This window comes from Diceros bicornis, chromosome 4 (assembly GCF_020826845.1).
Source record: "Diceros bicornis minor isolate mBicDic1 chromosome 4, mDicBic1.mat.cur, whole genome shotgun sequence".
In the NCBI taxonomy this organism is placed as follows: Eukaryota; Metazoa; Chordata; class Mammalia; order Perissodactyla; family Rhinocerotidae; genus Diceros; species Diceros bicornis.
Window position 1 is genome coordinate 42630526 of NC_080743.1, and position 16866 is coordinate 42647391.

General features: G+C 42.7%; 1 protein-coding gene across 1 annotated transcript; it reads right to left on the bottom strand.

Annotated features, from left to right (window-relative positions):
• Nucleotides 1-7208: 7208 nt before the first annotated feature.
• On the bottom strand, nucleotides 7209-15452 carry GNAT2 (G protein subunit alpha transducin 2). The gene is made up of 8 exons (XM_058538717.1): nucleotides 15335-15452; nucleotides 13522-13564; nucleotides 13095-13236; nucleotides 12217-12374; nucleotides 10150-10278; nucleotides 9802-9931; nucleotides 7976-8129; nucleotides 7209-7431 (listed from the first exon to the last, which is right to left on the bottom strand). Exons 1-8 carry the CDS (start codon nucleotides 15450-15452, stop codon nucleotides 7241-7243), a joined length of 1065 nt encoding a protein of 354 aa, XP_058394700.1. The 3' UTR covers nucleotides 7209-7240.
• Nucleotides 15453-16866: the final 1414 nt, after the last annotated feature.

The window sequence follows — 16866 nt, forward strand, 5'->3', positions numbered from 1 at the left end:
CCATGTATCATTTTATTATTATTTTCACTAATGGATTGTTATTTTTTACAAGGTGCTACATGTAAGAATAGATGGACCAAATTTTAAAAAACTTTTTTTGCCTTGTTTATTTTTTATTCTCTTTTGTATTCTATTTGTGTTTTACTATATGCACATTTTGGAGTGTTTAAAAATAACTGCTGGTTCTTCTAATTCATTTGCCCACTTTATATTCTTATATCTTGACCACTCTTCTCTGGTTTGTAGCTGTGACTTTCTTTGGACATTGCTTGTCTGGCTTGATTAGTTACTTCAGATATTTATCCATTTGCTTAGCATAGTTCTGGAGTTTCCTGTTGCAGAGCTCCTTGCTGTATTGACAGTTACATATAAGGTAAAGTTAGTCTCTATTCCAATTAAAAACCTGCCTTTGATGGATTTTTTTCCTTCTAGATGTTCAAAAAAATCACAGTCCTCAACTCATTTGTACAGACCCACAACAGCACTAATTCCCTTCACTCTAATTGCTTGTGAGATCTTGCATATGTGATACTGACTTTAAGAACAACATTATCTCAATTTCCCAATGCTGCCAGGTAATTTTTGTGTTCTACTTCAGGCTTCACAGTACAAATCAGAGACCTGTCCTGGACCAGCTACATCTCCCCATGTAGTTTTATGGCCATCCAAGCACAAGAGAAAACCAGGTTGCTTAGAGGCCTAAAGTTGAAAGTTGATCTTGCCATCGACTATCAGGAAGTAAAAGAAAGATTTAAGTGAGGCAGTGGAGAACTAACTTTCAGGATGGTCAAGATCTTTGTTCCTTTACCTTTGTTTAGGTTTTAAACATCCCCACCCCTCCAGTTTTCTCATGACCTTTTATGACTTACTTCTGCTGAGGAGAGCATACTTCAGAACAAGTCAGGGCAGGACAGCTTTTTTCTGATACTGTGTCAGGCCTACACCTGGCCTGCCTCAAGCCTTCTGGGGACTAAGAGATAAGGAATGTTATACAGCAGTAGATACCTGAGGTGCAAGGGTAACATATACAGATTCCCTGGCTAAACTCTACTAAATTAAGATGTCTGTGACAGGTCCTGGGAACTTTTATTTTTATTTTTTTGTGAGGAAGATCGGCCCTTAGCTAACATCTGCCAATCCTCCTCTTTTTGCTGAGGAAGACTGGCCCTGGGCTAACATCCATGCCCATCTTCCTCCACTTTATATGGGATGCCTGCCACAGCATGGCCTGACAAGCGGTGCGTCCGTGCGTGCCCGGGGTTCCGAACCCATGAACCCCAGGCCGCTGCAGTAGAGTGCGCGCACTTAACCGCTTGCGCCACTGGGCCAGCCCTGAACTTGTATTTTTTTTTAATAATTTTATTTATTTATTTTTTCCCCCAAAGCCCCAGTAGATAGTTGTATGTTATAGCTGCACATCCTTCTAGTTGCTGTACGTGGGACCCGGCTTCAGCATGGCCAGAGCAGCGGTGCGTTGGTGCGTGCCCAGGATCCGAACCTGGGCCGCCAGTAGCGGAGTGCGCGCACTTAACCACTAAGCCACAGGGCCGGCCCCGAGCTTGCATTTTTAAATAATTTCTCTGGTGATTCTGATGCAGCTAACCTGGGCTAACATTTGGGGACAACTAAATAGGACCTAATGTTAAAGATCAACACAAATAGTTGACAGATAACCTCAAAATCACTAGTGAATGACGGAGTTATTTTTTATTTGCCAATAAGTAAGAAGCACCTTTTCTACATGACATAAAGTGCCTTTCACCAAAAAAAAAATTAGTATCAGAACTGTTTGGTCAGAGAAAATTCCTACATTTTAGATGCAGAGTATTTAGTGTTTATACAAAATTAAGACAAAACAACACACTTGGAGTATCCAAACATTTATTTCATTTGTTTCACTACATTTATTTATGCAGTGAAAATTGAAAGGTACACACACCAAAGTAAAGATAAAATCCTGTGACAGAGGTAACTATATGTAATGACATGAATGTTCATTTGCAGTTGGTGGATAAAGAACAAAGCTAGCTGGCTCTAAAATATAGAATGAAAGTCTTTTTGAGAGAGCATGGGAAGGAGTAGGTAAAGGGAATGATTGAAGAGTCAAATATAAAAGTCTTAGTATGCCTAGTGCTGATGTTTTCTCTTCCTGAAATCTAGTGGGAACCAACAAGGTAGCAGAAATAATCAACTATTTAGTAAATACACTGCTGGGATACACCATCTCAATGTATTAGCATTTACTAAAAGCTGTAAGGTCTTTGACAGCTGGAATATTAAATTCTATACAACCTGGTTTATCTATCTCCTGTCCTCTACTATCCCCCCTTTGGGTTATCTAAACATTTTTACCAATAGGCTTGTTTATATGCAAGAGAGAGAATCCCAGTAGACATAACAAATCACAAGAAATTACCTGTTCTTTCTAACTGTTCATCCTTGCTCATGTAGGATAAATGTCCTGAGACCTCTCAGAATCTTAGGAGGTTGGAGAGTTGTTTGGTGTGCTGGGTTCTGGTCTTTTCTCTGCTTCCCACTAGCTATGAAATCTTTCAGCCTTACAGCCTTCATCTGTTACCTAAAGAGGACTAAATTATTCCTTCCAGCGGAGATGTTCTATGGTTCTGACCAAATAGAAATAATATATTTAAAGGTGCTTTGTAAATATTCTTTATGATCCTCAAGGTTATACTGCACTGCAAAAAAAGTAATCTCCTAAGGCAATATCAACAAATGTATTCATTGTAGCTGGTTGTCTTTTCTCAGCATGACTTTTCCCATATTCATTTTGAAGCCCTGAAATGACATTCACCTATAAATTTGCTCTAAAATATGTGAAGCAGGATGAAAAGGTCTTTGCTTTGTTTTGCATTTAAATTCAGTTATTTTCTCTTTGTACTAGTGCTTGCTTTATTGCGGCCAAAAGACAGAAAAGTTCCCTTCTGCAATCTGCAGTATGTCTGTTTGACCTCACAGAAATGTCTTCACGCTTTTACTTAGCAGGATCACCAGAGGCTCTGGCACACTTGCAGTCCCTGGCCCAACACTGAAGTCCTGCTGGAATCTGTGCTCCGGGGGCTGTGCCGGGTAGAGAGGGCAGTGGGAGGTAAGCGCTCTTCACCCTTCACCACCTTCTCCACCCAGCATGGCCGGCACACTTTGGTCTACGGCACACCTCCAAGTATAGAGTGGGTTTTGAATGCTGTCATTTCTCACCTTGGGGATGGGGCTACCCTGATTTGGACTGTTTGGGGTACATGTAAGTGAATTTTTTATCAGAGTAGGAACTGTTACAAGTAAACATGTCTTATTTTATATTGCTTTTTAGACTGAATTTTTGTGCTTCTTTTATCCATACTTTTATCCACAGAAACAGAAAAGCACATTTCCAATTATACTGTATTTTTTCCATTATTTTTTTTATTGTGGTAAAATATGCATAACGTAAAATTTACCACTTTTAATATTTTTAAACATGTAGTTTGGTGGTATTAAGTACATTCACATTGTTGTACAACCATCACCACCATCTATCTCCAGAACGTTTTTCGTCTTCCCAAACTGAAACTCTGTACCCAATAAACAGTAACTCCCCATTCCCTTCTCCCAGCCCCTGGTAACCGTCATTCTACTTTTCTGTCTTTATAAATTTGACTACTTTAGATGCCTCATAAAAGTAGAATCATACAGTTTTTGTCATTTTGTGTCAATCATGTTGTATTTTTGTTAAAAAAAAAAAATAAGCAGCTGTCATCAGATTTACATGAAATGGAACCTAATTACGTTTGATTTTCTGTCATCAGTGTCTAATCATGCAATGTAAGGGAAGTGCATTTCGGTCTTTGCCCTCTAAGGATATGAACAGGAAATTATACCTTCAACAACAAACTTTTGTTATTTTATGCTGATTTCACATTCCTTTTGAAACTGATTTGTGTTTAGTGTGGAGATGATTTTGTTAAATATCTGTGATTTAGAGATGGTGTAATTAAAAAATAACCAAGAATTTGGTTGGGAATAAGAGGAGCTTAGAAGAATGAAAAAATTGACTTTGGCTTTATAGTGTATGGTGAGCTGTTGGTAGCATGGTGCATATAGAAAGACCACTGGCTTTGGATTCAGAAGACCTGTTTTGGAGTTCTGGTTCTCCTACTTCCTAGTAGTGTGATTTTGATGAAGACACTCCACCTCCCTTGGCCTCAGTTTCTAATCTGTAAATCACTAGTGATGAGCCTGGAATATTTTTAAGTTTCTTCTAGCTTTATCATTCTAAGAATTAAGACTGCAGTTCATGAAAATGGGGTTGAATGTTTGTTTCTGACCTACCTTGTTACAAAAAAGAATTTCTGATGACTTATAAAAGTACATAAAATTCAACTGTATAGTGTAAATTTAAAATGAAGCAAAAGAAGACAAAGACAGCAGAATGAGTGTATGGCTTAATTTTGGTTTTAAGCTTTCTAACAGCTGTTTTATGCAAAGAGAGCTTTTGGTGCACACAATCAAAATGTCCACGAGATAAAAATAAGCCAGTTGTGTAGGAGAAGTAGCAATACACTTTGTCTCTAGCCCTAACAGTGTAGGATTTGAGAACCATCTTGGGCCTGACAGACAATTAAGCTGGGGTAAGGATTAATGCCTTTTTTGGAAGCCTATTGAGAGCATTTGAGGTGAAGTCCTCTTACCTGTACTCAGAGGAGAACCGAGTGTTGCCCAAGAGTTTCAGAAAATTATTTCACTTTGTTCTAAGGTACAGGTGAATGGATGACCGAGGCCGCCAGGTTTTATTCCATGTAGACTCGCCAGAAGAGTTTTATTTTTTTTATTTTTTATTTTTTTGTGAGGAGATCAGCCCTGTGCTAACATCTGCCAATCCTCCTCTTTTTTTGCTGAGGAAGACTGGCCCTGGGCTAACGTCCGTGCCCATCTTCCTCCACTTTATATGGGACGCCGCCACAGCATGGCTTGCCAAGCAGTGCGTCCTTGCGCGCCCGGGATCCAACCCAGCGAACCCCGGGCCGCCGCAGCAGAGCGCGCGCACTTAACTGCTTGCGCCACTGGGCCGGCGCCACTGGGCCGGCCCCACCAGAAGAGTTTTAGCTTGAAAACATTTTAAGATGAATACACAGATCCTAACCTCAGTAAAGCAGCTGTAGATCACATTACTTTAGGCTCCAACCCATCTAGCCTTCAAAATAAACATTTTGCAGTGTTCATACAAGGTGGCTTGCATGAATTTATTTATAAACCAGTTAAAAGTTGGGCTGTGTACCAGAGAAAAAGAAGAAAACTAAAATACAACCCTGTTTCATTCAGCTAGAGATTGTTCTACCAGAAGACCCATCCCACTGGCTCTGTTTTCATGCTAGTACTATAGGGCAGGTTCTTTATGAACATCAATAACCAAGGAGCCTGGGCTAGGCTTTTATTGTTTGGCCCATTTACCAATTCCTGCCTAGAGTCAAAGATCAAGGAAAAGTTAATAAAATAAATAAGCAATCTGGTACGATTTGGGGGGAGCTGGGGCTTTCCTATTTGAATATGGAATAAATGGGGTAAATTTGAGGCCTGAATAGACAAGATCATAGCTGTAGCGAGGATTCTTAACGTGGGACTTCAGAGCTCCAAAGATAGAACTTTTTTTAGTATGTTGGTTTCCTTTGTAATTCTCTGATTTTTATTTTATGTATTTTTAAATATTCTGAGAAGAGGTCCATAGGTTTCATCAAACTGCCAGGGGGATCCATGATACAAAAACGACTCAGAACCCCTGTATGTTGAGTTAAAGCAAACAGGTTAGTGATAGTTGGAGCATGCCATTTAGAATAGTCCCTGAACAGCTCTTGGATGCAAGACGTCTTGCCCAGGTTTTTTCTTTGGCTTGTTTTTTTAATCAGCAGTAGGCAGACTCGTTTCCCTTATTTCTCTGGTAATTCTCCCAAGTTGGTTTCTTTTCAGGGAATCAGAAAGACTATTAAAATGAATCCAATTTTAACAGCTGCAAATTTATTCTTCAGTGTATTTCAAGCTCATATGGCTTTCTAGTATCAATATTGTTAGTAGCAGCCTAAGTGTGAATGTGTGTTTCTGGCAAGGAGCAGATTTTCATCTTAATTGACACTTTCTTTTATATACTAAATCTTGGATGCTAAGAGCTTTCCTCACTAGTAGTTGTAAATGCTAAATCTATACTTGACTTCACCACCTCCTGTCAAGATAAATGCAAGCTTCATTTCCCTTCAAAGGAGTTCAAAGGAATAATTTACTTGTTGGCCTGTTTGGGGAGATGTTGTTTTCAGCCAGGCATCACATGGACCCAACTGCAAAGATTTTCAGTGCCTAAAGCAAGATCAGCTGTCTTTTTTGTTCTCCTAAAACATGTAGCAGTTGAAATGAGAATTTTAGGGTTGCTCATTTATTCTAAATTTTGTCATAGAGAAGTGGCAGCAATAAAATCATTAATACTCTGAGTGGGAGTGTGTTGATGTCCTCAAGTTTATTCAGAAGGTGTCTTGTAGAGCTGAGAAACAGTTACATATAGAGGTAAAGGAAACTCTGTCTTTTGGGCAGCTTGGGGGACAAAGGGGTAGTCTGTGCTTAATAGAGATGATCATTTTTGGATGAGTGCCTTAGAAACTAACAAACTCACATCTTCTATCCAGTGATCCAGGTCTCTGAGCTAAGGCACATGGAAGTCTGTTAGTAAAAAGGGGTGGATTTATTGAGGTTTTGTTTTTAATTATTTTTTGCAGACTGTAGGGAAGACTAGCTGTTTTGCTTGGGATAGTTCATCTAAAAACATGGTGTGAATTTCAAAAAGGGCAGCTTTTATATAGGATTTCTTTCTGTGACTCTAACCACACAGCTTTTTTGTGCCTTCCCTTTAGTTATGTTTGTGATCATCAGAATAACCCTGTGAAGTAGTAGAGAAGTTATCTTCATTTTATAGATAAGGAACTCAAGTCTCAGAGAGATGAAATCTTTGCATTTTGATGGTAAGTGGCAGAACCATTACTGGAACCTGGGTCTTCTGACCCCTGGCCTTGTGCTCTTGAAAGTGCACCAGCTATCCCACTTTGAGAAGAATGTAGGAGCCACAGCTGCAGTCATGCACACTCCATCTCCAAGGGACGAGTGGGTTCATTCTTCATGTCATGGTATATTGACCTATAATTTTCTGCTTGAAATTACCCAGATTCCAAGCCTGTTTATAGAATGCTAACTTGAGGAATGATGAGGATTAGAAGAGTCCACAGTCCTTGAGGTTTTCTTTGATGATAATATCTGTAACTGCGTCAAATACAAATTTGACATTCTGCGTGTCTGTAGCACAGGTCATGTGGCTGTAGATTTCTTTGACATCTTTTCTCATGTTGAGGTCAAGGAACTGACTCTTGATATAATTCCCTGCATCCTCATAAGAGTTGTTCCCTGGTTTTCCAGAAAAATAGAGAAGTGGGATAAATTAACCCTTCTTAGTTGCTGACTTACTTTTTAGGTGACTGATTTGATCCTCAAAATATTGTGTTAGCTTCGATTGGGGGCCTACTTTTGGAGGGAGGCTCCTCTCCTCTATTGCACTCCAGTGCTTCTTACTTGAGGAGAGAAATTGAGTAGAGACGTGTGTCTATGTCTCCACCCTTGGTTTCTGGTAGGTATCATTTGAACATTCAGTGGCTCTCCTGCATCTAACGTCTGCCCTATTTCTGCTCTATTCCAGAGACATCTGCATTTAAACCTATAACTGAATGCCCATTTCTCAGATTAGACATCCAAGCATCACTTGGATATCACAAAGCTCGTAAGAGGAACTAAGTATTAAAGGGATAAGGGATCATCAACTAGGCAAAGCAAAGGAGTTATACTTAGTACTCCTTAAAGACAAGTTCCTGTATGTCTCCTTGTATAGGAAATGAGACAGTCACCAGTCCTTACTGAGAATGCATTACCGTTGTTTCCAGCCCTGGACACTTACCATCATACTCTGGAAAACAAATGCTGAGATGGACTTTCTTGATTTTTTCTTCAAAGAGGTCCTTCTTGTTAAGAAAGAGGACGATGGAAGTAGCTGCAAAGAACTTGTGGTTGCATATGCTGTTGAACAGGTGCAATGACTCATGCATACGATTCTAGTAAGAGGAAACACCATCAGAGATATCAGACTGGGCTTATGGGGTATCTGTCTACTTCCTGTTCTTATTCCCCTTGGAGAGGCTAGTGCTCGAAATGTAAAAGGAAAGACAGGGAACAGCTTATCTCTTTCGTGTGGTGGAGTAGAGCCAAAGAGATCTGGCTTCCTTCTAATCCTCTTTCTATAATAGCTGTGTGACTTGGGGGAAATTATTGAGCTTTTCTGAGTCTCAGTTTCCCTAATTTACAGGCCTATTATGAAAGTTAAATGAGATCATGTATGTATAGTGTTCTCGGTAGTGGCTAGCATATAGATGTACAATAAGTGTTATGCAGATCTTTGGCAGCCAGGGCACAGCTAAGGACTTTGACATCCATAAGTGCTGCTGATACAGGGTTGACACTGGACCTGAGTTAGCATGTGCCCATTTGCATCTCCAGGATGATTTTGATAGGCTTCTGTTATAGAGTTCTGGATCAAAGTTTTGGCAGGCACATAATAGGGATTCTTTGGCCCTGGTGCCAAGTGGTGAGGGCTAGAGAATTTCCCAGTGCCATACCTTAAGCAATTTCTGCCTTATTTCCTACTCTGATTGCCACTTTGAGTGAGTGAGAAGTGGTGCTATATATCTGCAGAATCCATAGGTTGCCCTGTACCCCAGACCAGCATGTTTTTAGGAAGCAGGCCTTCTAGGATCTTGAAGTATGCTATTAGCTGACTTGGGCTCATTTTTTTCATCTAATAAAGAAAGAAAACAAATCTAATTTGTAGCCTTTTCTCATTGCTAATACTCCTAGAAAACCCTTTAAGACCCTGTAGACTTTAGGGTTAAAGATGGAGGAGATCTTAGAAAATGAATGTGCCTGTAAGACATTTTGGCTGGAGGATATTCAGAGTTCTCTAATGTGAACTTGAACTACTAAGGAGAAGGGAGAAGAACTGGAGCAAGGAACGGGAGGATAGGAGCTTCGTCTTCTCTCAGCAAGCTGTGGGTGTCATTCATAGAGCACTTGCTTATGTGAAATTAGCGTTTTCCATCCCTTTGACATCCTCTTTCCCAAACTTGGAAGGTAACTGGCTGGGCTGACACTTGTCTCGCAGAGCTCCTCTCTTGTAAAACTCCAGGCTCAAGAGAATCACCCTCAGCTGCCAATTTAAATGGCATGTGAGAAACCTGGTTTGCCAGTCTCTCCGTAGTCCTGTTGACACTGAGTAAATATTTAGGCTTCCAAGTGAGGTTAGTAGTTCAACCCCTCTACTGTGTTGCATAAAGATACACATCATATGTTGTTTTTTCCGCTTTATCATTTTCATCTCCTCTCCTTTACTTCATAGGCAGCCTGGGAGAGTACTCAGTGTAACTCCTTTGCTGAGTTGATGATCCCTTATTCCTTTAATACTTAGTTCCTCTTATGAACTTTGTGGTATCCAAGTGATACCAAGCTCACTCTCAGTAAATCTGGATCTCTCAAGTGCTAAACCTAGAACCTGCAGAAGAAGAGGTTTTTCTAGAATTATTTGCCTGAGACATTGATTGATCTGCTAGAGGACTGCTAGACTGTCAGTGTTTGCTGAAATCACCCAAGTTGAGGCATTGGAGAGACACAAAGCCTAGAGGAAGGGTCATGGGGGACTGTCTATCAAAGCTGCTTGGTGCCAAGGCCACTCACCACTTCGTCATCTTCCACCAGCACCATATCATAGGCACTGAGGGCCGCACAGAAAATGATGCAGGTGACTCCCTCAAAGCAGTGGATCCACTTCTTTCTCTCTGATCTCTGCCCTCCCACATCGAACATCCTGAGGGAAGAAACAGCTGTTCTCATAGCTATGCCCAGCTTGTGACCCACATGTCCTAGGTGTTTACCCAGTTTGGGCCAGTTAGCAATAAGATGGGAAGTGGGGAGGAAAGGGGGACAAGTAGGACAGTAATTCAGGTTGGGCTTTAGTGGAGGCCAAGAAGCATCCCCACCCCCTCTTTTGGTATCTGAAGTGCCCCCAGGGAACCACGTACTCACCTGAAGTTCAGGTCTTTGACGGAAAACTTGGTCTCAATGATGCCTGTGGTTTTGACTCTGGATCGTAGCACATCTTGCTCATTAGGGAGGTAGTCAGGGGCTGTAATCCGGTCTAATTGGTTCAGGTAGCTAGAAAAAAGTGACCAGCATTGGTGACATTAAATTTTCCACAGCCAAGGCCAACAAAGGTAAAGGGTCTTACCCAAAGTCATACAGCTAAGTTGGTGGTACAACTAGGACTAGAATCCATATTGTTAAATCTGGGATTCTTTCCTTCAAACCTTGTGTCCTTATGAAAGGAACTGTGGGATGGGCTGAGGGACTAGCCCATTTGGGGCAGGAGTTCTGCCCCGTTTAAGTCAAGTCAGATAACTTTTCCTTGCGTTTCATATGACTACAGGGTTTTCTAGACCGTTAAGTATGATTTGATGGTTTAAATGGGTGCCAAAAGTTCCAACGAGAAGCAGGAGTAGATTAAAAGAGACTTCAGAGGCATATGAGACATGAATCAGTACAATGCATGGACCTTGTTTGTTTCCTGAGTCAAGTTGGGGGAAAAACATTTGAGATAATTGGGGAAACTTGAATGAACACTGACGTGGATATTTGAGGACATTAAGGAATTATTAAATATTTAGGTGTGATGATTATGTTGTGATTTCTTTTTCAAAAAGAGTCCTCATTTTTTAGAGAGACGTAATGAAATTTTTAGGACAAAATGATATGATATCTGGGATTTACTTCAAAATAATCCAGTGGGGGATAGAGGTAAAATGAAACAAGAGTGGCCACGAGTTGATAGTAGTTGAAGCTAGGTGAGTCATTTTCTTATTCTACTTTTGTATATGTTTGACAGTTACCATAAAAAAGTGGGGGAAAAAAAAAGGCAGGAGGAAGGCAGGTGTGAAGTGAGATGACTGAGAAAGAGGGAAGGAAAATCAACACAAGTGCCTCCTGGATGCCAGGTGTTTTCACATTTAAATTCTCATTTAACTTCATAAGCCTTCAGATTTCATATCTCATTTTACAGATGAAGGAAAAATTCAGAAGAGTTCAATAACTTGTCCAGGGTCAAGAGGCATTTGTGTTATATTGTAAAAAACATTCAACTTTGTGGTCTAATAGACCTAGATTCACATCTAGCCTCTGCCATTTATCTATATGACTTTGGGCAAGTTAATTAACTTCTCTGAACTTCAGTTTTTCATCTATAAATGGGACTAATAAAAAATACTATGTACCTTGAAAGCTTATTTTGCAGATTAAATGAGATGGTGTGCGTAATGTACCTCGCAGTGCCTGGGTCTTAGTGAGTGAGTGCCTGCTCCTGGCATAGGAAATGATAACCTTATTACAAAATTAGGTGACAGAGCAGGGGTTACACCCACATCTGTCTAACTCCACAGCTTATGTCCGTCTGTGATACCATGCTGTCTGAGGTAGGACTGATAAACTCTGTGTACTTTATCTTTTTGGAGTGAGCTTTGCAAAGTTGGTTCTCTCTAACCCCTGACCAACTTCCTTTGGTTTGCCCTGGTAGTTTCTGTGTCTCAAGCCCTGGCACCCTGATATAAGATGCTATGTGAAGGAGACTTTCATTTCTGGTTAGTGGCCTAAGTAGAGTCTGGGTTACCAGTAGAAAATTCAGCCCTGAAAGGGCCATTGTGAATCACATGCCTCCTGGGAGGGAGAGTGTGAGGCACAACTGCGGGGCTCTCTTGCTGTTCTGGTTCTGAAAGGAGAGGCTACGTGTATGACTTAATTAAGAGGACAAGGGCTGAGGGCTGCTAAGCAGAGCACCTCTCTTTTGACTTTTGTCAGCTTCGTGGGCTGCGGTGAGCCAGTGTAAAGCAATACAGAGTGGTGGGAACTGTGGCAAATGTCCCTATCTAAAGGCATTAAATTCAAAGCGTAGTAAAACACTGCTCAAGCCTAACAAAACAGATATACAGCCTGAATTCAGTCGTAGGGTCTCCAGCTTTCAGTGCCTGAAATTTTAGGCTGGATGTGTTTTCTCCTAGAAGGTTGCTTACGCCTTATCCCCCACTTCCCTGATCAGAGTCTTACTAAGACGCCGAGTCATTGAGCTGGTACTCTGCAGCTCTGTCGAAGCAGGCTTGCACCCCAGCATCCTTCCACAACTTCCTGATGACCTCCACGAGCTCAGGAGGCATGGTGCCCTCCTCAATGGAGTCAGCCAGGTTGTTGAGCTGTCGCCCATCATCCTGTAAGGAAGAAACCTGGCTGAGAACTACACAGGAGTAATGGCTTTCCAGGAGGCTTCTGGGAACACTGCTGAAAGGAAAGCATTTTGCATTGCTACCAAAGCCTAAGGTGGAAACTGTGTCCAGTGAAGAGTCTATCTAAGAAAACATTAATTTCTGAGTGTGCTTCTGTGACGTAGAGGGTGGCAGTATACACAGTCCTGGGATGCCTAGCAGATAGCAGAGGTCCCAGGGTCTTCCTCTGTGGTGTTTCCATCTTCCATCCTTAGTCCAAAAGTGTACTGTCACAAAACGTGGGTCCTCTGCTGCAGGCTGATTGGAAGTTTAAAGACCAGATTGACCATGAAATAGACAGGAACCCATCACCTTTGTTCTTTGAATGATTCAAATCTAGGAAAAGGCCAATGCTAGAACTAGGGATTTAGCTTGTAAAAGTTCCAGGGCCAGGGCAAGGAGCCCAAGGGGAGCAATTTAAATGGCAAAATAAGACAAAAAGGCAGAGGAAGCTGAGAGCAGATTTTTGCAAATATTTATTATAAAGGTAGGAATTGCATACTTCTTCAGGACTGAAGGAAAAAGATTTGAAGCTCACCAGGTGGGATTTTAGTTACATAAAACTGTTTTCCTAACCCATGTTTCCTCATAGCTTATTGGCCTCTAGTCTGTTTGTTCTCATTAGCCTTTCCTTCCACCCTTAACCACATACAGTTAACCACATACCGCACAGCTTGGTTCAGCATAGTCAATGCCCAGTGTGGACATGGCCCGAATGATAGCCAAGATGGACTGCAGCACATTGCCATAGATGATGGCCTTGTACTCCAGGCATTCTTCTGGCGAATAGCCATCTTGATGAATGATCCTGCAAGGAGTAGACATCCAGGCCTTAGCTGGATCTGAGTGACCAGACCTAAGGGATTGGGAATCTGGGAGGATTTAAAGTCATAAGAACCTGATCTCTCTATTCCTACTGTTGTCCCAAAGTGGAGAGTGAGGAGCAAGGGGCATGTAGATGAGGGCCATTGGGAATCAGGTCCTTTATATCTGGGTTCCTTAAGGCTAAAGAGCCCTTCATTCTCCGTGCCTCCACTTGCTCTACTGACTTCTTCACCCCACCTCAGTCCTTTGGGGTTTTGTTCCTACTCACTTCATCTGTTTGACGATAGTGCTCTTTCCTGACTCCCCAGCACCTGCAGGGAGAAATGCTTATGCTTCAGGTTTCCACCAGTTCTCCCCAACCCTCCAGTAGATCGCCTGTGAGAAGTCCGAGGCACTGCCTGCTTGGGAGCCTTGTTAGGGAAGAGCACACAGGATGATTGCTGCTCTCAATTTGTGCCAGCCTTGAGCTCAGGCCATTCAATCTGGATTTAGAGCAGAGTTTCTCAGCCTCTGCACTAGTGACTTTTGGACTGGATGATTCTTTTTTGTGGAGAGCTGTCCTGTGCATTATAGGGTGTTTAGCAGTGTCCCTGGCCTCTACCCACTAGATGCCAGTAGCACTCTACTCTTCCAGTTGTCACAACCAAAAATGTCTCCAGACATTTCCAAACGTCCCCTGGGTTGGGGGCAGGGGCCGGGGTGCGGCGGGCAAAATCTCTTTGAGAACCACTGATAGATTCAGGGGAATTCCTTTAACACATTTTTCTTCTCTGCCCATTTTTATTCAGGAGAGTGATCTTGGGGCAGGATGGGGGAGAGCTGGATCGCTTCACTGAACATACTATTTTTTCATCATCTTGCTGTTTCCTATATTGACTAGAATGTTCTAATATCCTCATTCACACTCTGCTCTCCCTCCATCTAAAACCCACATGCTCTTCAACCCTCTACCCCAGTCTATACTACCCCTGATGCCTTAACCCCCTCACTTAGCCTATGCTTGTTCCCTCTGAGCTGCTTATCCTGAATGTAGGAGAAAGCTGCTTAGGCTTAAAAGATCTCTCGGTGGCCTTGCCATCTCCCTTTCCCCTTCTGTAACAGCCTCCTGGGCTCCTTGGAGTCTGGGTCCCGCTTACAGAGGTATGCTCCTTTAGTGTGTCCTCTGGGCCATGCTAGAGATCAGCTGGGGAAAAAGGAGGTGCGTTAGCCTGGGGCTCCAGTTCCCAGGTTCCTCATGGGCTTGGAAACAGCCCAGCCAGCCAGTCTTCTGCTACACAGACCCCACCTGCTCCAGCTAGCCTACCTCTGTACTACTATTGGGGTTTTTTTCTAACCGTGTGTCCCAAACTCTTTATTGTCTTGGTCTCTTTACAGCCATAATCAATTTCTCTGCCTGACTGACTGAGGGGCTTTTCTTTTTGCGGCGCAGACCTGTGATCTGCTTAGGAGCTCATCAAGTTGATGAACCTCCCATCTGGCAGGGCTTTAGCGGCAGCTACTGAATAGAAAGCCAGGAAAGGACTGTTGTAGATCAAGACTCCATTCCTCCCACCTCAGGGCTCCCTACATCTAAAATTTTTACAGAATTTTTACTGAAAGCAAGGAGAAGGAACCAGCATACTTGGCAAGAACCAGTGGGCCTATTCCTGGGACTACATGACACTGATTATATGGTAGGACTTCTGAGTTCACTGTCCTCTTCTGAGTCCTTGACTCAGAGTTCTCTGACTGCAGATTAGGTAAGTGTCTGCAAGCTCAGCGTTCACGGTATTTGCCAAGCCATGAGGCGTTAGGTTTGGTTAGATTTGGAGATGAGTGGGTCCGTCCTGGCCTTTGCGCTATTCCTGGTTCAAGGAAGAGCAGAACAATTCCAGAGTAGCTTTGGCAGTCTGCATCTCATTGAGGTGGCTGTGCTCAGCCCTAGAGCTGCTGGTCCCCTAGCCTGAGACTAGATGGGGAGAGGAAAAATCACCTGCCATCCCCCTTCCCCATAGGGTAGGCTAAGACCCACCTACCATCCAGGATAAGCAGGAAGGAGCAATACCTTCTCCTTCTCTGGCTCATCTTCCCATCTCGCTCACCCAGCAATAGCAGCTTGACGGTCTTGGCTTCCTTGTCAGCGTCCTCCTGCAGCTTCTTTTCTAGCTCCTTGGACCTCTTGGCCAGTTCTTTGTCCTCAGCACTGGCTCCACTCCCCATCTTTCTGCCGTCACCTTCTCGGCTGCTTCCTCCGGCCCTTAAGCTTCTCTAGGTTTTCCTATCTGTGAGATGGAAGATAAGGAAAAGGTAAATTGGGATTGAGTATCAGTTCTTTAGTCCTCCAGAAAGCTAGTCTATAGGAGGCTGGGTGAGGGAGCATACTCTAGGTTCTTGAACCCTGCCTGTCTTGGCTGTGACTCCCTACCACCAGCTGGAGACCTACTTAGTCTAGGGATTGTAGCCTTTATATCTAGCAATGTGATGGGTCAAGCCAATTAAGAGCTCAATATGACAAAGGGCAAAGACTCAAGGATTTCTGTAACTAGGGAAATGATCTGTAACTAGGGATTCTGATACAGGACCTCTGCCTCATCCTTTTGAGGGGCTGATCCCCTAAAAGTCTCTTCCTTCCTTGAATTCACTTGCAATTTAGAGCTAGAGATTAGAGGCACAAACGCAGGAAGCTCTCCCCACGTTGAAACTCCAGATTATAGGGTCTTGGTTTCAAGGACTTCAAGGCATCCAACACACTCCTCCATCATAGCAGGCTGCTTCAGGCAAGCAATTTTTTGGGGAGTGGTGGTGCCCTTCCTTGGAAAGATTAGAACTGTTTCCTCCAGCTCCTCCAATGGCTGCTGTACCAGAAAGCTATTAGCTGGCTCCTTTATGCTGGCTCATCTCTGTACATATTTCTGTTATTAGCACTATCACTTCATATTGTACTTTGTCTGTTTTACCAATGGGTTTCCCCCAGACTGAATTCCTCCACCTGGAATCTGATTCTGATTTTGAATCCAATTCATCTTTGAATCCCTCAGACCTTGTGGTTGTTTAGTGGATCCTCAGTCAAGGTTTGGTGAATGAATGAAGGAAGGAGAAAAGGGTATATGATAGAATGGGGCTGCTTCCTCTTGACCCACTAAAGCCACCTGAGCCCCAACTTTGCTTGGTGAGTGAATTTTGCTGGTATTTAGTGTGGGGGGTTGTGCTGTCTCACATAACAAATTGCTTCCTTGAGAAATTGGACTCTAGGCTCTGGCTTCTCAAAGGTTTGGGCAGCCCTCCCTCTGGCCCTCATCGTGCCCTCCTGGGGAGAAATGAGAGTGCAGTCTAGCAACTGCCTCACAGACATAGGGAAGACTCTCTCCATTGGTCGTATTTCTCTATGCCAATTATTTGTTTACTTAAAGGAGTCGCTCAGAAGGAGATACTTTAGAACTTTGCTACCCAAAATGTGGTGCAAGGCCCAGCACAGATCACCTGGAAGCTTGTTAGAAATACAGAATCTCAAGCCTTAACCCAGACCTGAATCTGAACTTGCGTCTTAACAGGATCGCAGGTGACCCTAAGGACATTAAAGGTTGGGAAGCACTGCCCTGGGGAGAACTAGGGAACTGTTTTTCCCTAATCCCTT